Raw genomic sequence first — 24,336 nt, forward strand, 5'->3', positions numbered from 1 at the left:
TCTTAGGTGAAATAAATAACAATTCGTGAGACGTTACACGAGTTAAACCCTATTGAATCGTCGGCAAATACTTGCGGGTTTAATGTTAAAATACTTTTTGTTAGCAAACCCATCGCTCGTGTAAAAAAAACAACAACCCATTGGTGCGTCCATCAGCAGTTGTGACAACCACTTAGAATTCTAGGCAATTCATAATCACGTACTTAAATTTAACCGGCTCGCAGAAAGTATCAATAAACTGGTATAACTGTTAATTGCCTTTTATCTCAACCATGGCGTGTGTGTGTGTAATGCTCACGACACACTCAATGAAATGCCAAGTAACAGATATGGTGCAGTTTTATGAAAGCCGTTAAAATCCAGCTTTTTGGGCGTTACACATCTCAGACGATTTAAAACGATAAATGACGATAGCAGGTATTATTATTATTTGTTGTTAAATAGGTCGTAAAGTATTTCAATATGCAGCACTAAATTTCTTCTCTGCCTTAAATAAAAGAAGATATTTATTTGCTATGCTAGGGATCAGTGGTAACCAAAGTAGCTCCTAAAAATCATTTGGAAGCTATTGGATTTCAGTATGTATACAGCAGTCGGAAGTGTTAACAGTATATTGTGAATATATGACTGTAATTCAATAACTTACAAAGTTATAAGTTACAGCTCTTTGTTAATCCGCTGCTGTATGAAGGCATGCCCATGCCATTTTGATTATGGAGGTTTTGACCACACTGAGAAGCGATGGAAAAAACGTAACATTGTGGATGGAGGTTAGATAGGTTTTAAATTATGAGCGGACAATTGTCACGCCTAAAGGGATAAGGTAATGTGAAATAAATACCACCTTTATATTGTAAAGCAACATCAACTGCATGGCTTCCCATCCTCGCCCATATGACGCTGCTGATTATCTGCATAGATGCCCCAAAAAGTCTCTCCGAAATCTCTCACGTAAAACGAATTAAACCCGAGCCTTGCTCTTTCAGGAGGAGCTCAAGAACCCTCGGTGGCCCCATCTCAAGGCCCGAAAAAACACTCTTGAGACCGCACAAGGGCGCTCGACGAATCGACCCTTCTGTGTAGAAGAGTGCTGAGCTTTGCAACTAACACCTTGGTGTTGCAGACCCAACATGACAGCTGAAAGGATTCAGAATCAGAATCAATCTTTATTCATCCTGGAGAAATCCGATGAGCTATGAAGCTCTTTTTTCACAGATATCCTGCTCCGCCCGAAAAACTATGGTTCGCAACTCACCGATTCCGTACCGCAACCGGACGCTGCACCTCTTTACTTCACGGGTGGAAGATCACAGCTAATCCACAATGTGACGGTGGAGATAGTAGTAACCTAGCAATGGAACACATCATCATCGCTTGCCCAAAGCGACACTTCACAGGAACCCGCTGAGTGTATTAAAGAAACCACACCCGAAGCCGTCATGTGGCTCACGAACCTCGATATTCAAGTTAGTTTTTGAACAAATAATCTCGCCATGTACACCAGAAAGAAGAAGAATTATATAAGTACAAGTGGAATAAGAATTAAATTATAGGAGTTTAATTACACTGTTCACTTCATCACAATGCATCTCACTGTATTCACCTCATTAATTGAAACCATAGGCCACAAAAATTGTCAAACAACTTCTAGTTTATGGTGTTTTTCTATTTCACATCACAAGGGTATACTTGGATACAGTAAACACAAAGGGAGACTGAATAAAACAAACTGTAAATGCTTCATGCGCACAAACTACAAACAAATCTGAGTAATTGTGTTGTAACAATAAATTGTTCATGTGAGTGCCAGTGTATGTGTAGTGTATGCCAATATTGTTTATTGCTGCCACTAATGGTGGCCCCCAAGACTTATGCATGAAAGGCAAGCACACACGATGAGTACAATGCGTTGATGAGTACATTGTGCACTCTAAAACTTTTACAGTAGCGAGGGCTACGGTCACAACATTGATAAAGCTAATGCATTAAAACAAATATAATGACCCATAATTGCTGCATTTTAGCACTAACGCTGCAACAAAAAAAATCCTATCAAATACATCGTCACGACACAACACTTTCACAACTTTTTTTTACGGGTTTTTTTTTTTATAAAAGTGTACGGATTCCAGTCTTCAATTATTATACCACACCATGTGACATAGCGTATGAAGCTAATATCACTTTAATTAGCTTAATTTTATTATTCAAACATTCCTTGCTCAAGGGGAAAACTTGTTTTAATCGTGCGTGTTTGCAAAAGTGTCATCGTGCTGGGGCGTTACACGATTTTGTGACAATGCCACCCTTTGACGGTGAGTAGTGTTTTGGCACATCCTCACAACAACCCTGCCTAGCTGGCCATACCCAGGGCCCTTCGGAAGCTCTCGACAGACACTTCTCTCCGTGGGTCCTGCACCGCGGCCGTGGTCCACGCATCTTCAAAAGCGCCATCACTAAGTTCCACGCCAGCGTTGCGCAGGATCTGCTGGATCTGCCAGGAGGGGAGACGGTTAGAGCCAGTCGCTGTACCAAGACCATATTCTTCTGTGGCCAATTACCGTATCTATCCCGAGCCCAGACAGCATCATAGGTTTGACAGCAATTGTGCTAATTCGGAGAATATATATTTTTTGCTGTCATGCGAACCCTTAATTAACATCACGTGGATATGCACTTTGCTATCCTGTGACCAAATCACCCGGAATGCATCCAATTTCAGAAACTATTTTGGGTTGAGTCTGGATAGTGTTTGGGTGAGTGATCACCACGCACACACAGGTTGTCAAAAGTGGCTTCGAGTATATGTGGTGGATAGTAGATGGTAGTGCAGTAAAACGCAATACTCTCATATAAGCGCACAACTTTATCTATCTGTGATTAACGCGCACTGTCCGTCGTTTTCATGCAGGGGGCGCTGCAAACCTACACACCCCCTGCATGAACGACGGAGGCGCAGGGACAGACGTTCGATTACATTGCAATCGATCTGCAGACGGCGGTCTTCTCGCACGGCCAGCTCTATGTCGCCTTATCTCGATCCCGCAATCCCCAACAGGTGACCGTCCGCATCGAACCGAACGCCCAGCAAGGCCATCTTACTTAACGACGAGAGAACATTCACACGAAATGTCGTTTTAAATGAAGTCTTTAAGATGTAAAATGATAAAAGCTTTTAATGAAGAAATACAATTATCTAATTCAAGACATCATACAATCCAACGATGTTTCATTTTAAAACTTCAAAAAGGAGCATCGGGTGCTTGCGTGAATGCGTCGTTCGTGTGCAATTTTTTTCGTGACTTTCCTGGCCGAAGGCCGTAAATGGTTCGGGGGGCCCTATGGCACCTATGGCGCCCCCGAACAACCCCTAGTGTACTTATATGCTCCTACTTCTATGCCCCCCCAACCTTCCAGCCAAATTCACAATAAAGTGGTGAAATGTGGTAAAATAACCCCTCACAAAGGAAGCCTTCATCTGGCAGTGTATTGACTAAAGGGCTGTGCGTGTATTGTACATGTATATAAAGTATTTTAAGAGCTGAGTGGTTATATTATAAATCATTCACAAGAGTGAAGGAGCTTGAGTGGCTGTGGATCGGTGCCAGGCAGCTGACCTGGCTGGGGCTGCGCGGGGTGAGGAAGTCAGCTTCGTAGACCCCGTGAAGGGCATACACAGATGGGTTAAGGAGCCCAGACACGTCCGACTCTTCACCGTAGTTGGTTCTGTCTCCAAAGTGGCGCACCCGTGGTGCTGGCAAGTCAGTGCGGACAGATGGAACGCCAAAAGTGTGCCAACCTTGGGGTATGGGGCAGAGAAGAACGGCAGGTGGGTGGGTAAGTAAACGTGGAGCCCTGCATTTGCTCACACCTTTGCTGGCGAAAATGGCCTCCACTAGAGGACGCTCTAAATATACACTCTAGAGAGCATTTTGGCCTACTCTTCCACACTGGCCAAATGTATTGCAAGTGGTGGGAGTACCCACACTTTACCACACACGGCCTACCGATCGACTACGGTGTACCAATTTATACTGCTAGGTGGACAGAGGTGGGAGAATTTAAGAATCTTGTGCCGTTCTTGGGAGAACCAGTGACCTCTGGATAGCAAGTCCAAAGTCATAACCATTGCACTATGGCAACTTTGCACCTCCGATTAGTACGGTTGGCTACATATGGTGCGAAATAAGTTCTACATACAGCTTCCCTGTGGTGGTAAGGAAACATCCCAAACAAGATTCATCAGTACAGTACTGTGCTCCATCACATGCTGGGTGTGATGACACCCTGATCTGGTAACTTATAAGTGCAACTGGTTAAGATCGTGTGAAACACTCATATACAGTATACAAAAAGTAGGTCAGTGAACTATGCGGAGTGTAAGTTTTCCTCCCTTGCATGCATTGGTTTTGAATGGGAACACCCAATTCTTTCCACATGCAATCAATGTAGGTGGCCAACATCCAAAGCAATATGCTCGTTAGTGTACAACCTTAAACACTCAACGAGGCTTGCTTGTGCAAATATACATTAATAATTAACATTCTACTAGTAAAATTTCATTTCTTTCAAGTAAAACATTTAGTCATCATGAATGTTTTTTTTATTCCTATTTAACTTGCTGTTCTGCCAGAGAAGGCGTATATCTACGTGGCAGACACAGAATACTGTAGCATCGGCAGATGTCTTCACATACCCGCAGATGATGCCCTGCCTATGGCGGAATTCACGAGGGAGGACGAGGTGCAGTAACGCCCGTGCATCCTGTCCACCTGCTTCGTGAGATTGAAAGGAGTGAACGATGGGACGTTCGGGGCCCTGGGCACAAGGCCCTGTGGCTCAATCAGTCCCATGCTGCTCTTGCCCCTTTTGTCTCTTCCATGAGTAGACTCCATCGAGGCAGCTACGTTCCCCTCATCTGCTAAAGGTAAATAAATAAGTATTACTCAAACTGACATATCATTAGATTACCTCTGTCCAACATGTCTTGTCAGCAAGGAAGAGTAGCCCAAAAACCCTCTCAAGGGCCTCCCTAGGGCTTCGTCTAGTGGAGGCCTTTCTGCCAGTAGTGACATTAAGCATTGCACGTTTGCACCTTTATATTTTTTTGTTACCTTTTATCATTAGATTAATTTATGAACGAAAAACATTTCATATAAAATGTTGACATGTTTCAGGAACTGCATTCGCAGTGGTGTCAAAACACAGGCCAAAACGCATATTCGTCATGAACACAAAACTTTGTTGGCAATGGCGTGAGAAACGCAGGCCATTTTTCAGCAGAAAAAAGATGTTTGGCCAAAAGCATAGATTAATTTTGTTATTGATCAAGATGGAAAAGTATTTCCAGCCTTTGTAAAATATTTTGACACAAGCCAAACAAAATAATTAGATTTTTCTGTGGTATTATTAAACAAATATGTTCCAAAATGAACAACTTGCTGCAGTATTTATATATCAGTACAACTCAAGCGATTCAATAAAGATCCTGCTACATCTTGTTTCATTTGTTCTTGTAGTTAGTGCAGCCAAAGCTGGATCGGCAGTTCCGCATGAAGATCAATCTGTGAATTCAATTTTAGCTGTGTCTGTCTGGGTCGTTGACTCAAAAAATATTTCGGCACACCACATCTGGCATATCTCTCGATATGGCTGTGACTGCTAGTCACGTGCCTATCCCAATCTACCAGTGATCTCGAAAATATTCAGTGAGAAATTAAGCCCTGGATGAAACCATGTGTGTGATGCTACCGTGTTTCATTATGATAAACAGTGGCAATGTAAAGTTGGGGACATGCACCACCGTTGACCGCTCTTTCCTCCTGTGGACTAAGCGGCAGCGCTTGCTTCCAGTTGAGGAAGTTTGCAAATTCCAGGTAGTTGATGAAACCATCCCGGTCCACATCGCAGTATCTGACAAGATCCTGGAGCAGCGCGGGCTCCACGGGGAGGTTAAGCTCCGAGCACGCAACCTGCAGCTCCTCCGAGTCAATTTTTCCGTCACCGTTCTGCACAGGGAAAAAAAACACATGCTCGGTTATGCGCGAGACTAATTTCTCATCGAATATTTCCCAGATCGCTGGTAGACGGCAGTAGGCGCGTGACAAGTAGTCACAGCTTTGGCGAAAGATAACAATGAATGTGGTGTGCCAGGTGTGGAAGTATTTTTTGGGTCAAAGACACAGACAGACAGACATAGCTGAAATTAAGCCCTGGCTCTACTCCAAGAAGTTGTGGAAATTTGTGTCAGCTAGTGGCAGGCAAACAAGTGACAAATGTACGGCTGGTTACAGTATATTGTGGGTATGGTGATGATGCATGCCTGTAATCTGGCAACTCAGAGATGGGGTGCGGTTGATGGATTACACACACATGAATATATTGGTTTTCATCATTAGCCATAATCTATCCGATGGTGAAGGCTTTCCCAAGCAATTCCGTGTGTCCTGCAATTCATGTGTTCCTCTTCCTTTGTCCCAGTGTGATTATGGGTATAAAATATTCATCTTCAGGGTACCAAAGTGGGGCCTGTTGGAGGTCATATAATAAGTATGGCTGTGATTCAAATTTGGGAGTTTGAACATTATTTTGCCGTATGTATATATTAATTTTCTCTGACTCATTGCACATGGAAACAATCAAACAGAAACATCGTAATAATGAAACAGGCATTTCAAGAAGGGCTCTGATTAAAACAAGATTCTTGGACAATTAGGTGGGATTTTCTGGGTAAATAAAGAAAGTTATGAAAAATTACACATGCATGGTTTACGGAACACTTTCCAACATACTCAGAAGTCCTCAGAAATATATATATTAACAGGATGCAAGCCAACGCTTGCATCCTGTTAATATATATGGATGCAGTATTCGCGAATAGTAAAATTTTCTATAGCTCGTGTCTCCAAGTTTTGGGCACCCCCCCCCCCCCCCCCATTGATGAATGTGGTCAGTTTTCGATAGATAGGCTTAGCAACACAACTTGACATGACAATTTGGTTCACTTTGGATCGTCTCTATGACAGTTACAGTGTCATCTCACCATTACGGATGGAGAGACGTATTCTACCTTAGTTGGAAACCGTTAAAAAAGGAACCCATCACGGTGCGTCGTGGGACGAGGGAAAGCGCGCACACCCTGTCGTAGTGGCGGAAAGCATCCAGTAGGCTTGGGAAGCTGTTGTAGTTGGCCACCTTGAGGCAGTGCCGAACGGCGGCTAAGAGGGCACGCTGGCGCTCAGAGCCACGCAGCCACTCATGCCGGGGACGCCTGTGCACGAGGTCCCCGGCTCCTGGAGAACCAAAACAACTATGCGTCATGGTCAATGTGATCTACACAAGGTTGCCTCGTTTCTGGGAGGCTCAACTGGGCACATTTTCATTGCTGCACCCACTCAATCACTAGCCCCACCCGGTGAGTGGAATTCCCACTCTGACATCAGCCTCACTTGCTGCTCATAGGCACCACCTAACTTGTTTGATGACCTTACCCACTTACTCGGGTAGCCCCACCATTTTCCCGTATTAACCATGAAGCCAGAACATTTGAAACTGAGACAAAGACCCCAATGTCCACAAAAGAGAGGACACCAGGACAACTTTTCTAAAATTTGGACTGTCCTGGCTACACGGGGATATTTGATGTTCTTCTACAGCACTGGTGATTAAATAAAATCACTTCAATCTGTCTAGACCATTAAAAGAGAAACAGGATTTTTTTACTGAAATGCAATGATGAACTATGACACTAAACCAACATTACAGCTGGATGTTATTCAAGATCTGATGATGACAAAATTATATGAATGCATCTGTGCATCTGAAACGCCCCCTACTGTACACCTAGTGCACATACAGTTTTTCAGTTTATTTCAGTTGCATTTATTTGGTATAGCCCTGTGAGCCATTCGGCTCTTGAATCGGGTGTAACCGCAACAAACAAAAAACAAAAACATGAACAAGAAAACATCTTAAAGTGATTATGTGTGACTGTGCAAACAGAAAATCCAGTAAAAACAGCAAAATATTCCTGAAAAAGCACCGTACACCAACGCTGTGTGCAAAAATCCCAGTGGGATGCAAGTCAAACAACAACAACAACCACAAGACAACTTTGATTAAGGCCATCAGTCTAACTCCGTACTACAATAAACAAACATGGCCAAACCAAAAAACTTTTCGACATCACCAAAATAAAGCCATAAAAGCAATGTAACAGTGATCATAGGGACTGTGACCGAATTTTCACAATAAACGACATAAACAACATGTAACACCAAACCCTAGAGCCATAGCTGGCTGCATGAGTCACTCCACAACAACAGGAGCATCAGTCGGAGTATCAAATTTTTCAATGCACCTTTAAGATCAGCACACTAAATCAAAATACAGATAATACTTTGCAGCGGTCATTCGGAGCGAAACATTTTATTTTATTTTAGGCCACTGAATAGCAGTGGCGGCTAGGGGTGTACAACTCCTCTAGAGCAGTTTTGATTGAAGATCTCATAGGTAGTGATTCAAGTTGCAATTTATTGGCAATAGCATAAACTGCAACTTGAAACACTCCCTATGAGACTACAAAAACAGCCCAAGTACGACTACAAAAGCTGATTTTATGTTTAAAAAATAGTCTCCCATATACCGTATGGCCTAGCAATCTAAGTTATTTCAATGAAATATATATTTGTGGCAACTAAGAAATATATTTTAATATGTATTACCTATATAACTGATCAAAATGCTATATTTAACATCTGGCGATAAGGTGGCGCTACTTTCAATTTACCATATTTGTCAGGTTCAACCGGCAGGCCAAACGTGTGGTCTGGTGGCACATCCAAGGTGTCTGCGATTCTGTGAAGAAGAGACGTACATCTATAAGAGATAACATTCGATTGTGAGAGGTGGACTGTCAACGAATGTAGCACCTGCCGTGATGATGCAAATTCCAACAAATACGATTAATCAACAACCAACAGCCCTGGAGCAAACCCCTTCGTACGGATCGAGGACCTTCCCCAACTTTGGCCGAGTTCTCCTCCTGAAGTCCTCCAGTCGCTTCAGCTGCTTCGATGTATTTTGTCTAAGAAGCAAGACCAAAGCGCATCAGAAAAACACCACTCATTGCAATGAATTCTATTTTACCGCAATCTCAAATTCTTCTATCTTTTATCATTGGGCTACCCATTATGGTGGTGTCGTAACCCTCCACCACCCGACACGGCCAATCAGCAAAACAGTGTCACGTTGACAAAAGACAAATAGTTCACTACTTTAGCCCACCGGTGTGTTGAAGAGTGAATCCACAACATTTACAGTTTGAATACGATGTTTCGCTGGTAATTACATCCAGCATCATCGGTGGGCTAAAGTAGTGAACTGATTGTCTTTTTAAATTTTGATTTAAAGCTTTCGTGACTGCAGTAATTCATATTCTTAGTTTTTTCGGTAAAGTCACGTTGAAGAGAAACAACAAAATAACAAAATATATATAAAAAATTTATAAATTTATGCAAACCGACACACCTGATGATGACCGTTTGAGTTATGGTCGAAACGTCGTGAGAATTTTTTATTGTTTTATATATATTTTGTTATTTTGTTGTTTCTCTTCAACGTGACTTTACCGAAAAAACTAAGAATATGATTGTCTTTTGTCAACGTGACACTTTCTTGCTGATTGGCCGTGTCGGGTGGTGGAGGGTTACGACACATTTATAAATAACGTGATCTAACCCAAAAACCTTTATTATGAATAATATTGGTCGCGAAAGCCTACGTGTTAAATTCATTAGGGTGGTGTTATAAAATCACACTTTTATGACTACTCAGTAAAAGTCTAAACCTGCTCACAAGTGTATTTATCTGACAAATTTATATATTTGTTTACAGCCGTTTGTCAATCCACGATGGAATAAAGACATCATCACGCTATGTCAGTTATGGGGGTTTATTTGACCATACTTCAGCACAATAGGGTGGGACAGCACAGAGAAGCGGGTCAGATATCACTCACCACTGGAGTTAGATGTGGCCAGGAATCAAACTCATGTCACTGGATTCATAGCACAGTGTGCTAACCGCTGTGCTGCTTGTCCGCCTTGACATTTGCTACCAAGACAACATTAATTTGCAAGAAAATCTAATGAATGAACTACGTGCCTAATAATTATAATTTGCTGAAGCAGCATTAAAACCATTCACCCATATATTTTTTCTGAAACGCAAAAAATTGAGTGCAGCTTAAATTTCGATTTAAAGCTTTCGTGACTGCAATGATTCATCTTCTTTGGTTCTTTCGGTAAAGTCACGTAGAATGAGAATAAAATAATAAATTGATAAAATAAAATAACACAATAATATTCTCACGACGTTTCGGCCACAACACAAGCGGCCTTCATCAGGTGAAGGGATGAGACTGTCTAGTAGGACAGCGCTGTCCTACCAGACGGTTGTGTTGTGGCCGAAACGTCGTGAGAATATTATTGTGTTATTTTATTTTATCAATGTATTATTTTATTCTCATTCTACATGATTTTACCGAAAGAACCAAAGAAGATGAGTGCAGCTTTGTGTTCAGTCGTGATGAATTTCAGAGTGGGTGATTGGGGTTCATACATCCACGTCTGTGCGTGGGCCACACTCCTTCCATCTGCATGATGAGGCGTGGCTCTGCCGAATCTGCTGTCTCGGCCAAAGCAGCTCCAGTCATAGCCACGATCGATAACCTCGCCTGGGCACAAAGACGCATGACACTCGCGATCCCATTTCGGTCTTACATGGATAAATGTAGGGCTTCAGAAGCAAACAATGTTTAATACTAAGAGGTCACGTAAAATTAGTCACGACTACCCCACACAGGGTCCACACCAGTATTCCCCAACAAACTTGGCCGTAAATGGCTTCAAAACGTTAAATGTTGCTGCTTCACATTCAAGGCTCGGTGTTGTTTAAACCTGGTATACAATTTCATTACGCTATAATTTTTCTATTGAAATTAGAACTGGAATATACAATTATGGTTTGCATTTTTTTCCAGATTGCAAATAACAGCCAAAGTAAAGGTTCTTTTTGACACATTCTAGGCAAGCAAAATCCATAATAGAGGTTTTTTGGGTTAGATCGCGTAAATATATAAATGTGTCGTTAAAACCCGCCACCACCCGACACAGCCAACTAGTAAGGGTTGTGACGTAAATTGGCACTTTCTGTTTACGTGACAACCCTTACTAGTTGGCTGTGTCGGGTGGTGGCGGTTTTTAACGACATATTTATATATTTACGCGATCTAACACAAAAAACCTCTATTATGGATTATATTACTCTTTGGTTCTATTGGGTAAAGTCACGTAGGTGAAAATAAAATAACAAAAAATCACGACGTTTCGGCCACAACACAAGCGGCCTTCATCATGTTGTGGCCGAAACGTCGTGATTTTTTGTTATTTTATTTTCACCTACGTGACTTTACCCAATAGAACCAAAGAGTATGGATCCTAGCAGTCACGAAAACTTTAAATCTAGAATGGATGATATTGCTCGCGAAAGCCTACATGTTAAACCAAGCAAAATCAGACACAAAATGTATTTCCTGTTAGCCAAAAATGCTCCGTATTTTTTTGTGGACAGCTCACCGACGTGGTAGGAATTGTGAGACCGAACGTACAGGTCATGACCTTTCTGATATTCACTGTCCACCTTGTCCCAGGATTTTGGGGGGTTTATGACTTCGCCAGCTGAGAATTCTGAGGAAATATATATTTTAAAAAGACAAATTCAATGGAGATTGCTACACATGTCACCCCAACAGTGTTAGATGCAGGTCAGCTGTGTGTGTGATAAAACATCGTTAAGACTGACACTGCGCAATGGTGTGAAAGTATACAGTTCAAGTTTAAAAGATCTATTATACATCTCAGTTAACGCTTTGAGTGCAAAATGTTTTAACCAAAGTAAATGTTTAAGTATTAACACATCTTGGCAGACATAATCTCTAGCAGCAAAATTATAATGATCAATTGTAATAATGTACTGCTGTTTGTCAATCCACTGTTGAATTATGGCCTCCCCATGCCGTATTGGTCATTGGGTTATTTGACCATACATCATCAAGCTGGTCGGTGTGAGTTGGTGTGCGATTTGGAGGGGCCAGGGCTGATATCAAATATTTTTAGATATTGGTGTTAGCCGTGGCCGGATATCGAACAGTATCATGTACTAAGCACTGTGGCAGTGCTCCCACTATTCTACTCAAAGTGGCCCTAAATACTCAGGGCTTAATTTCAGCTAGGTCTGTCCGGGTTGGTGACCTGGAAAATATATCTACACCTCGCACGCCACGTTTAGTATACCTCTCGGTATGGCTGTGGCTATTAGTGCCTCCTCCGATCTATCAGCGACACCGAAACTATTCCTCAAAAATGTGAGACCCTTCTGATACTGCTTCACCGTACAGAACTTTGAAGGCTCAGGACTGACGGCAGTGAACTCCATCAAAGGCCAGGCCTGCTTTAGCATTACCAGAGGCAGTGGACCGCCCGAAGGTGGTGGTGTAGGGGTGCAAGCCGGTGGGCAGCCCTGGTCCTCTTTGTGAAGAGCGACCCAATGGGGCATGTGCGCCACCCCACCAGAAGCCTTCCCTCTGCTCCAGTGACCTCTGATGGAGGGCGCTACTCGGCCGCGGGCTCAGCAGCTCACCGACCTGGCACAGCGTGGAACGGCAAGGTGCCAGCGCACATGCTCACTCACTCGGGACTGATTCATACCGACGTTGCAGCCAAGACACACCCTCTCCCCTGCGCTAACCATGACCAAATCAATCACTAAGTTTGTGCCGGTTAATTGATAGCTGTGCAGGATGACATAGTTACTTGGCATCACCTGGTCAGTTGCTGGAGAGAGTTTATCTTACTTTCAATTCAAGATTTTAAAACACGATGCAATGCATAATGGAAACTTTTCCAGAGCCAATTCAAAACTGCTGAAAAGATTTTACCACGAATAATACTATTTTGAGAACAAAGGTCCGAGTTTAGAAGTTTCAGCATTTTTTCCCCAATTACTTGTGCTATAAATATCATAGTTTTGACACTATGAAACATGCAAAGTATAATGATGATGCTAAAAGCTTACTTTCCGATGGGTCTGAATTGGTTGGTGATCTGGAAAAAGATCTACACCCAGCACACCTCACCCAGGGTACCTCTTGTATGTATGTTGAACTTATTTCGCACCATACGTAGCCAACGGTGGTAATCAGAGGTGATAAATTAAACCCTGGTGATGCTATTTTTCAAATATCATTATCATCAGCCAGCCATGATTAATACACAACTTAAATATGGTTTTCCCTAGCCGACACCATCTTTCAAGATCCAGCGATGTAACAATCCACCTTGGACCTGCAAGTGGGCTGAATTCATTGCTCCATCTTCTCTCTCGATATGTTGTTATTCTTATTGACAGAATCGTTTTTAAAAAATTGGAGGCCAACCAACAAACAGAAGCGAGCAGAGTTTAAGAAATATTTCTCAACCATCGATCACATACAAACTATTATTCAGATTCTGGAAAAGTGTATTCGATTTCCAAATCCACATTGGGATTATTTAATTCAATCCACTGCCCTCACCAATAGGCTAAAGGGACACTTGTCACAAACCACACACCAACAAAAACTTGCCGCCAATCTTCCATTCTACAGACAGGGTCTGTATGCACCGCTGTAAAAAAAAAAACGGAACAAAAATAGTACTCACGCTCAGCGATGGCCTTGAGCGGACGCCGTGCACCAGTGAAGATGCCACGCTGGAATTTACACGAACCCTGACTGGCGTGCTTACCTTAGCCACGCAAACACGCACTTTCAGTGGTCAACCATGGCACCCGAAGGCATTCATTGCAGGTTTACATCATTTTATGCGGGCCCGGTTTGTGCGATTTCGCGTATACGCGGCGAATCTATTTCGACCCAAAATTCGCTCTATGCGGTTTGAATTCACTCGCGTGAGGTTATGCGGTCGAACGTGGAACAACATTGTGTATATGTACGCGCTGCTCAGCGGGCAGCTGTCTCTTGTGGTTTCGTTTTGTGCGCCGCCTTTCTTCGGAACGCATCTACCGCATAAAGCGACGGAAACCTGTACAGTAAAGTACATTCTTCACTTCACAAGATCACATGTGGTGGTATAGGTTTTTTTAAATATATGAAATGCTAGAAATTATGTTTGGCTTAATAATTTACTAATTAAGGTAATGCAATAAAAAATTTCAAATAATGCCATTTGTTATCCACAAGTGACTCATTGAGTCTCAAGCTCATTTCTCGGGATGGTCCTTCACTGGGATGTTTGGCAAATTACATTAATAAGTGTTCGACTTGTGGGAGTAAATTATGAAGTTCCAAAATCGGGGAACTTCAGATCTTATAGACCACAGACCATCGATCACTTAATGTCAACAAACACAATCCACACAATTAATCGTTTATGGAAATGCATTAATGCACTCGTATTTTACTGAGACACCTACTTGTGCATCCGAGTGGCTTAGGCACTGCGAGGCGCGGTCCCCTGCAGGACGAAACTTCCCTGCCTGTAACGCAAACCCAAATACGCATCGTATCCTTCCATGGGGGTAAATGCTGCAACAAATGAATGGGCATTTGCTCCCTGTCCTCAGCTGCCCTTGATGTCTGGAACTTTCCTCCTGCACTGCTGACTGTTCAAGTTCTTGCTCAAAAAACCTTTCTTCTTCCACTTTATTTTAATGTTGGATGTGCTATACACCTCCCTGTCCACCTCATCATCATCATCGTCGTCGTTTCATTCCTCTTTTTACACGCCAACTCATGTACAGCATCTTAAACTTGTATTAATTTTGATAAGTTACAAATTAAAATTAACCGAATAATGTATGCTGAACTGCTTTCGCAGTGTACGTAGCCAACCGTGCTAATCGGAGGTGCGGTCGACATACAGCCTCTTTGACCATACTTCACCACGTCGGTCAGTGAGGATTGATAAGGGAACGATTGAGAATATGTGCAGGACTCAGTTTAGATATGACTCTCGCTTCAGATGTTTGCCATCATTGGGAACCGATTCCCAGGTAGCAGGGTTCTTAACGCAGTGCATTCACCAATGAGCCACTGCCCCAACCCTGTTGATATTGCTGTTACCACTGAAGAGGAGAGACAAGGACCTATTTTCTAAACCACACCGCGTTGCATTTAAAGTGGAGTGGGGAGAAATCATATCTATCTAAATTTAAAAAAGCGTCTCATGGAGATAATGTATTCACTGGAGAAATTCCTCTGGGATTTTGTCACAGTCGTGAAATTGGCATCTGTGTTTGGGTGGCGGGATTTTATTTTGTACCGAGATCTGGCGGTATTTATTACAGTACACTGCGCAGTTTAGATAGACCTAGGCTGACTTAGAATTGTCTGAGAAATATATCTGGGTCCGTGGAAAAGGTGGCAGCCCTATATTCCTCTTCAAATCCTTGTAGACTGTGCAATACATGTTCCGCACGAATGTAGATATTATAGGGGCCACTAAATTAACGGTATTACATAGGGCATCAAACACTCATCTCCCTCTGCTGCCTATCTGCACCATGTTATCTGTCATAAATAAATGACTTGAGAATCTCCTAGCTCCCACTGATGCTGTGTTCCATTTAGCTTGCTCGTGTCAGTGACTGGGATGAGTTTTCCTTTGGTATGAGCCTTTCGATAACAATTCCCACAGGAGGCAAGTGCCTTTTAGTTCTTTCTACAAGTCCTTAATTCCGTACGTACAATCCCGGCGTATCCAAGACATAGACTGTAGACAGACTTTGGACTAGAGCCAGAACGTTTTTGTTTTTTTAAAATCACTATTCAAGTGGATAAAATATGTATTTGAACTGAGCAAGTTTATGAGTACAGTAGTGGGGAAATGAGACGATGCGAGGGAATTCCTCGGCCGAGCAATGCGAGGGACGAATGAGAAAGGTATGCGATTCGAGAGCCGAATGGCTCACAGGGTTATACCAAAATAAATAAAACTGAAATAAAATAAATGTGTTGTGACTTGCAGTGTGGTGGTTGGAGGCAGTGTGATGGACGAGACGAAACAGTCAAATGTCCGGTGGACCGAGTCCTCGACACGAGTGGAGGAATCAATGAGTGAAGCTCACGGGAGCAGTCACCATTATAGCGATAACAGTTATACGGTGTCTGAGTTACTTGAGTAAATCAGTGTTAATAGATGGTACACTATAACTGAAACGTTTGTTCTTGTTTATACAGGTCCAGTATGTGTGTTTACGGGTTTTTTTTACTCTACATAAATGTGCAGTCAAACTTGTTTTACTCACGCTCCTGATGCCTGGCGTCCGGTCAATGAACTCTCCTTGGTAAATGGGTCGAAGGTCAAACATTGTTGAGTCTATCATTCCGTAAAAATGCACACACGGAGCACATGCTGTAGGTGAGGTCAGTAGTAAAAAAAAGTTATTCATAACCAGTTAAGAGCCGTTTGAAACCAACATCATTTAAAGAGCCAATTCAGACAAAACATTTCTTAGGACAATCTGGGAATTTGGAACCCGTGAGCTGCTGATGTTAAAACGCAACCATGACCACGCAAAACAGTATTGTACAATAAATCCTTGTGGCCAAGAGGACTCAGCAACAGCAAAAAAAAAACCAAAACGGACAATTACAATCACGAGTAACTGAATTACTTTAGAGTATTGCTGGGAGTGGTGGGACGTTTGGCAGGCTTCTCTGTAGCAAGCAGCTTTGTGGACTGGTTGTGTGTGTGACTGTTTAAGAGTTTTCTCTGTTGCTCCAGCAACGAAGCAAACCCTGGGCTCCACTCACTCACTGTCACCTCTCTCTCTCTCTCAGTTGATGCGTGCGCTATTGGGCCGCATCGGGCCGCATGATTACATTTACAATTCAAATACGTATTGTGTAGACTCATACATCCATATATATTTTTAAGAATTGTCCCCATTGCTTAAACAAGCGTTGACCTGTAGTCATCTCTTTTTGGTTGCCCCGGGTCAGTCATATTCCTCACGGTACACCGACGACTTCCATTGCTCCATCTCCACGGTGGGCCTCCTCTCGGACGCGTTCCATCACTTGGCTGCCAATCCGCCATTCGTGATTTTTTTTTAAACAGTCAATATGATACCTCACCAACTTGAGTTTTTTCTCCTCGCCGTGTGTTTTTTTTTGTCTCACACTTAAATACATTGCCATCGGCCAATCGTTACAAATTGGTTATCTGTAAATGATCACAAGTTTGATTCGATGAACCGTGCGCGTATGGGTTCATGTTGTAGATACATAATTTACAATCCCCCTTCCCATCATAAATCAATGCATGTGAGTTATCACTTCCACGCAGTATCCATAAAGTATTCGATTAATTCTTCTTAACTATTTCCCATAAAACTATGTTAATACTCCTACGTTCAAGAACACTTGAATTAATCGAATAATCGTTGATACGCTTTGTTCCCAGGGTAATCGAATTACTGGCATAGGCGTGTCTCGCTTAATGAGCGTTCTGCCTCGGAGAATTCGCGATAACGAGCAAATTTGAATGTAGACCCATTTGTTCGCAAAACGAGCAAATGTTTGTTTTGCCTATCAATAAATTTGCCTCCCGTGGCGGCAGGGGGCGCACGTTGGCCCACAGCTGTTTGTTTGCCAGCTTTGCTTGCCTGCATGTCTCGTTGTGTGTTGGAGGAGGCCTTGTGGCACTGTGATGGGTGGGTGGCGGCGCTAATTGCAGAGGCTATGAACCAAGTAACCCGAGTTCAATTCCGAACCACGGCTAACATCAGTGGCGAGTGATATTTGAACCAGAGGTCCTGCATTGCTGCTCCCTCCACCCAATAACGTCTACCCTTCAAACTACATGCCAGGCACGTGCAAGCACTGTGGTTCTTCACGTGTGATAAGTGTTACATTTGATATTCATTTATTTTAAAATAAGAATTTTTATTTCTCACGTAAAAAAATGTTCGAGATTGAAAAATGTTGGGACAGAAACGTAGCCCAGCTTTTAACACGGGAGTCAATGGGGAAAACGATGATCGTTTCACAAGTTTTCGCTTACCGAGAAATTTGCGTACCAGTCAATCCCTTATCAGTGCCTACCTTATTACAGACCAATTCAGACTTCATTGATCACTCCATACCCTTATAAATCTCAACGTTCATCCTACAAAGTCCCATCACAAGGGAGAAACACACAAAAATAGACAACAAAACATAGTTTTGCCCGTATTGAAACGGCTGTACGCCGTAAGGATCTGAATACTCAATGTCCCTACAAGAATACGGGTAAAAGATATGGGTTGACAGGTATGAATTTAAATTTTGATTTAAAGCTTTCGTGACTGCAGTAATTCATATTCTTAGTTTTTTCGGTAAAGTCACGTTGAAGAGAAACAACAAAATAACAAAATATATATAAAACAATAAAAAATTCTCACGACGTTTCGACCATAACTCAAACGGTCATCATCAGGTGTGTCGGTTTGCATAAATTTATTTTGAAAACGGCATATTTATTTATATATATATAAATAACGTTAGCGTCACGCGCAACGATGGCAGTTTGCCAGGACTAGTCCATCTATTTTTTGAAAAGAGGAGGGGGGAGACGAAATTTGTTTTTATGTATGCTGTCTGAAAGGCACTGTAAGCGTGAACAATCAATCAAGAACTGAAATGATTTATCAAATCTTTCCAATGATTGCTAAGATAGAATCCATCTTCTCGGTTGAAATTGTCTCTGTGTTTGTATATGTGGATAGCCTCATGAACGAATCTCTCATGGAAGCCAGATGGCTTACAAAGAACCTCCGTCTTGGAAAAGTCAATGGCATGTGAGCCTACTGAATTAGAACAATGATCTGCTACGGCCGAGGTGTTGGTCCTACCGTGTTTAAGGTCTGCTTTATGTTCACGAATGCGGTCCGAGATATGGCGTTTGGTTTCTCCAATGTAACTAATACCACAGAGGCAACTTAGTTTGTAGACACCAGGGTATTGTATGTCCGGAATCACATCTTTTACAGACGGAACCAGATCACGGATTTTATGTAATGTGTTGAAACGGACCTGGATCTTGTGTTTATTCAAGATTTTGGAGATCTTTTTTGTGATCCCAGCAATGTAGGGTAAAGTGATGGTTTTGAAAGGCTCCTCAAGAGGGTTCTTCTTCATGGTTTGAGTGATAGCTTTGCGGATTGTATAGTCGGAGTAACCATTAGCCCTAAGAGCTTGGTGTACGTGCTTGAGTTCACTGCTTATGTGTTCCTGGTCGGATATGCATTGGGCTCTATGATACAGAGTCTTGATGAGAGAATTCTTCTGTGATGGATGGTGGTGGGAATCCGGTTTCAGATAAGCATCCGTATGGGTAGCTTTCCTGTAGACAGAGTGGCTCATTGAACCATCAGGTCTCTTTTTAATTAGGACATCCAAAAAAGGTATCTTGCCATCTATTTCGACTTCCATGGTAAATCTGATGGCTGGGTGTATGGAATTGATGTGGTCGAAGAATTTGTCTAGAGCAGGCCGGCCATGTGGCCAGATGACAAAAGTGTCATCCACGTACCTCTTCCATAAGGTTGGGCGCAGAGTGGCAGTCTGGATGGCGTCAGTCTCAAATTTCTCCATGAAAATGTTAGCTATAACTGGAGAAAGGGGGGAGCCCATTGGGGTGCCCTCAGTTTGTTTGTAGAAAGTTCCATTCCAAGTGAAGTATGTATTGGTTAAACAGTGTCTCACCAGGGGGGGTACCTCAGTGTTTAGTCCTTGATGAACCAAGTCTTCAATGATTGCAATGGTGTCAGGTACAGGAACCTTGGTGAATAAGGAAACTACATCAAAACTGACAAGCAGGTCGTCTGGGGACAGGGAAATACCCTTGATTGTTGATACCAGGTGAGTAGAATTTTGTACCGCAGAGGTGGTCTTTCCAGTGAAAGGACGCAGGATTTCAGACAAAAAACGAGCTAGTTTGTAGGTGGGGGAGCTGATAGTAGAGACTATGGGACGAAGAGGTGTATCAACTTTATGTATTTTTGGTAAGCCGTATAATCTTGGTGGCCTGGCAGCAGAAGGTTTCAACGAAAACTGTTTAGATTGATCAATTAATGCGGTTGAATCAGAAATTATTTTGTTGGTTTGTGTGACGAGGCTGTTGGTGGGATCTCTTTTTATTTTTGTATAACTACCATCGTCGAGTAATTCTTTAATTTTGTTGTTGTATTCTATTTTATCCATGATAACAGTAGCATTGCCTTTGTCAGCTGAGAGAACTACAATATCATTCCTCTTTTTTAATTTATATAATTCAAAACGCTCATCTTTGCTGAGGTTGCTAGCTGGCATCTTAGCGTTTTTGAGGGTTGCAGCGATTTCAGATCTTGCTACGTCTGCAGCGATGTGACCCAGGCCCCTGAGAGCAACGTCTACTTGGGCAATTATATCATTAACTGGTATGTGTTTAGGTGTGACTGCAAAGTTTAGACCTTTAGCTAAAACGGATTTCAGACCATCGGAAATAGAACTGTTACTGCGATTAATTACGACTTTATTAACGTCTAACTTTTTGGTGTGTGGGTCCGGTCTTTTGTTTAAGAGGAGGTTAAATTTGGAAATCAGGTTTTCCTTACATTTGGTCGACATAGTAGCAGCTGAAGAGGCAGTCATATTGTCTACATGTTCCCAATCCGATGTGGACATTATTGCCGTCAATGATAAGTGTGATTTGTAGAGTGTCTTGTCTAACTGATCTAGTTCTGTGCGTATAAGTCTGATTTTTTCTGAGATAAGAGCTAAGCTAGTTTTGAAAAGAATTCGTTTCGCATTAGAAGAAGTTACAGTAGCAGAGGTGAGTGTAAATGCGATTGGTATTACCCCAGAGTCGCGGCATCTCTTCAGGAAGGTGAGAGACTCGATCAGCTGAGCTTTCTTATCCCGGAGTTTGTTGAAAGATCTTAAAGTTATGTGAAAACCCTCCCCGTAGAGGCGATTAAATTTTGATTTAAAGCTTTCGTGACTGCAGTAATTCATATTCTTAGTTTTTTCGGTAAAGTCACGTTGAAGAGAAACAACAAAATAACAAAATATATATAAAACAATAAAAAATTCTCACGACGTTTCGACCATAACTCAAACGGTCATCATCAGGTGTGTCGGTTTGCATAAATTTATTTTGAAAACGGCATATTTATTTATATATATATAAATAACGTTAGCGTCACGCGCAACGATGGCAGTTTGCCAGGACTAGTCCATCTATTTTTTGAAAAGAGGAGGGGGGAGACGAAATTTGTTTTTATGTATGCTGTCTGAAAGGCACTGTAAGCGTGAACAATCAATCAAGAACTGAAATGATTTATCAAATCTTTCCAATGATTGCTAAGATAGAATCCATCTTCTCGGTTGAAATTGTCTCTGTGTTTGTATATGTGGATAGCCTCATGAACGAATCTCTCATGGAAGCCAGATGGCTTACAAAGAACCTCCGTCTTGGAAAAGTCAATGGCATGTGAGCCTACTGAATTAGAACAATGATCTGCTACGGCCGAGGTGTTGGTCCTACCGTGTTTAAGGTCTGCTTTATGTTCACGAATGCGGTCCGAGATATGGCGTTTGGTTTCTCCAATGTAACTACTACCACAGAGGCAACTTAGTTTGTAGACACCAGGGTATTGTATGTCCGGAATCACATCTTTTACAGACGGAACCAGATCACGGATTTTATGTAATGTGTTGAAACGGACCTGGATCTTGTGTTTATTCAAGATTTTGGAGATCTTTTTTGTGATCCCAGCAATGTAGGGTAAAGTGATGGTTTTGAAAGGCTCCTCAAGAGGGTTCTTCTTCATGGTTTGAGTGATAGCTTTGCGGATTGTATAGTCGGAGTAACCATTAGCCCTAAGAGCTTGGTGTACGTGCTTGAGTTCACTGCTTATGTGTTCCTGGTCGGATATGCATTGGGCTCTATGATACAGAGTCTTGATGAGAGAATTCTTCTGTGATGGATGGTGGTGGGAATCCGGTTTCAGATAAGCATCCGTATGGGTAGCTTTCCTGTAGACAGAGTGGCTCATTGAACCATCAGGTCTCTTTTTAATTAGGACATCCAAAAAAGGTATCTTGCCATCTATTTCGACTTCCATGGTAAATCTGATGGCTGGGTGTATGGAATTGATGTGGTCGAAGAATTTGTCTAGAGCAGGCCGGCCATGTGGCCAGATGACAAAAGTGTCATCCACGTACCTCTTCCATAAGGTTGGGCGCAGAGTGGCAGTCTGGATGGCGTCAGTCTCAAATTTCTCCATGAAAATGTTAGCTATAACTGGAGAAAGGGGGGAGCCCATTGGGGTGCCCTCAGTTTGTTTGTAGAAAGTTCCATTCCAAGTGAAGTATGTATTGGTTAAACAGTGTCTCACCAGGGGGGGTACCTCAGTGTTTAGTCCTTGATGAACCAAGTCTTCAATGATTGCAATGGTGTCAGGTACAGGAACCTTGGTGAATAAGGAAACTACATCAAAACTGACAAGCAGGTCGTCTGGGGACAGGGAAATACCCTTGATTGTTGATACCAGGTGAGTAGAATTTTGTACCGCAGAGGTGGTCTTTCCAGTGAAAGGACGCAGGATTTCAGACAAAAAACGAGCTAGTTTGTAGGTGGGGGAGCTGATAGTAGAGACTATGGGACGAAGAGGTGTATCAACTTTATGTATTTTTGGTAAGCCGTATAATCTTGGTGGCCTGGCAGCAGAAGGTTTCAACGAAAACTGTTTAGATTGATCAATTAATGCGGTTGAATCAGAAATTATTTTGTTGGTTTGTGTGACGAGGCTGTTGGTGGGATCTCTTTTTATTTTTGTATAACTACCATCGTCGAGTAATTCTTTAATTTTGTTGTTGTATTCTATTTTATCCATGATAACAGTAGCATTGCCTTTGTCAGCTGAGAGAACTACAATATCATTCCTCTTTTTTAATTTATATAATTCAAAACGCTCATCTTTGCTGAGGTTGCTAGCTGGCATCTTAGCGTTTTTGAGGGTTGCAGCGATTTCAGATCTTGCTACGTCTGCAGCGATGTGACCCAGGCCCCTGAGAGCAACGTCTACTTGGGCAATTATATCATTAACTGGTATGTGTTTAGGTGTGACTGCAAAGTTTAGACCTTTAGCTAAAACGGATTTCAGACCATCGGAAATAGAACTGTTACTGCGATTAATTACGACTTTATTAACGTCTAACTTTTTGGTGTGTGGGTCCGGTCTTTTGTTTAAGAGGAGGTTAAATTTGGAAATCAGGTTTTCCTTACATTTGGTCGACATAGTAGCAGCTGAAGAGGCAGTCATATTGTCTACATGTTCCCAATCCGATGTGGACATTATTATCATTGGAAAGATTTGATAAATCATTTCAGTTCTTGATTGATTGTTCACGCTTACAGTGCCTTTCAGACAGCATACATAAAAACAAATTTCGTCTCCCCCCTCCTCTTTTCAAAAAATAGATGGACTAGTCCTGGCAAACTGCCATCGTTGCGCGTGACGCTAACGTTATTTTTATATATATAAATAAATATGCCGTTTTCAAAATAAATTTATGCAAACCGACACACCTGATGATGACCGTTTGAGTTATGGTCGAAACGTCGTGAGAATTTTTTATTGTTTTATATATATTTTGTTATTTTGTTGTTTCTCTTCAACGTGACTTTACCGAAAAAACTAAGAATATGAATTACTGCAGTCACGAAAGCTTTAAATCAAAATTTAATCGCCTCTACGGGGAGGGTTTTCACATAACTTTAAGATCTTTCAACAAACTCCGGGATAAGAAAGCTCAGCTGATCGAGTCTCTCACCTTCCTGAAGAGATGCCGCGACTCTGGGGTAATACCAATCGCATTTACACTCACCTCTGCTACTGTAACTTCTTCTAATGCGAAACGAATTCTTTTCAAAACTAGCTTAGCTCTTATCTCAGAAAAAATCAGACTTATACGCACAGAACTAGATCAGTTAGACAAGACACTCTACAAATCACACTTATCATTGACGGCAATAATGTCCACATCGGATTGGGAACATGTAGACAATATGACTGCCTCTTCAGCTGCTACTATGTCGACCAAATGTAAGGAAAACCTGATTTCCAAATTTAACCTCCTCTTAAACAAAAGACCGGACCCACACACCAAAAAGTTAGACGTTAATAAAGTCGTAATTAATCGCAGTAACAGTTCTATTTCCGATGGTCTGAAATCCGTTTTAGCTAAAG

The 24,336-nt window shown here is 42.0% G+C and overlaps 1 protein-coding gene across 4 annotated transcripts; it reads right to left on the reverse strand.

Moving 5' to 3' along the window:
- Positions 1 to 1,146: 1,146 nt before the first annotated feature.
- EFHB (EF-hand domain family member B) lies at positions 1,147 to 17,232 on the reverse strand. Of its 4 annotated transcripts, none has more exons than XM_032951615.2 (14): positions 16,735 to 17,227; positions 16,366 to 16,436; positions 14,533 to 14,595; positions 13,761 to 13,844; positions 12,523 to 12,703; positions 11,679 to 11,747; positions 10,621 to 10,735; positions 9,005 to 9,085; positions 8,789 to 8,856; positions 7,138 to 7,292; positions 5,801 to 6,008; positions 4,697 to 4,921; positions 3,618 to 3,799; positions 1,147 to 2,494 (listed from the first exon to the last, which is right to left on the reverse strand). In XM_032951615.2, the coding sequence occupies exons 2-14, from the start codon at positions 16,426 to 16,428 to the stop codon at positions 2,354 to 2,356; spliced, it is 1,635 nt and encodes a 544-aa protein (XP_032807506.2). In that variant the 5' UTR covers positions 16,429 to 16,436; positions 16,735 to 17,227; the 3' UTR covers positions 1,147 to 2,353. The 4 variants fall into 4 exon arrangements, with proteins under 4 accessions (XP_032807506.2, XP_032807505.2, XP_032807504.2 ...); XM_032951614.2 differs by having other exon boundaries at positions 4,697 to 4,918; positions 11,637 to 11,747; XM_032951613.2 differs by having other exon boundaries at positions 11,637 to 11,747; positions 16,735 to 17,225.
- Between the last annotated feature and the right edge of the window lie 7,104 nt (positions 17,233 to 24,336).

This window comes from Petromyzon marinus, chromosome 10 (assembly GCF_048934315.1).
Source record: "Petromyzon marinus isolate PM22_M1 ecotype Great Lakes invasive population chromosome 10, UKy_Petmar_22M1.pri1.0, whole genome shotgun sequence".
Taxonomy (NCBI): domain Eukaryota; kingdom Metazoa; phylum Chordata; class Hyperoartia; order Petromyzontiformes; family Petromyzontidae; genus Petromyzon; species Petromyzon marinus.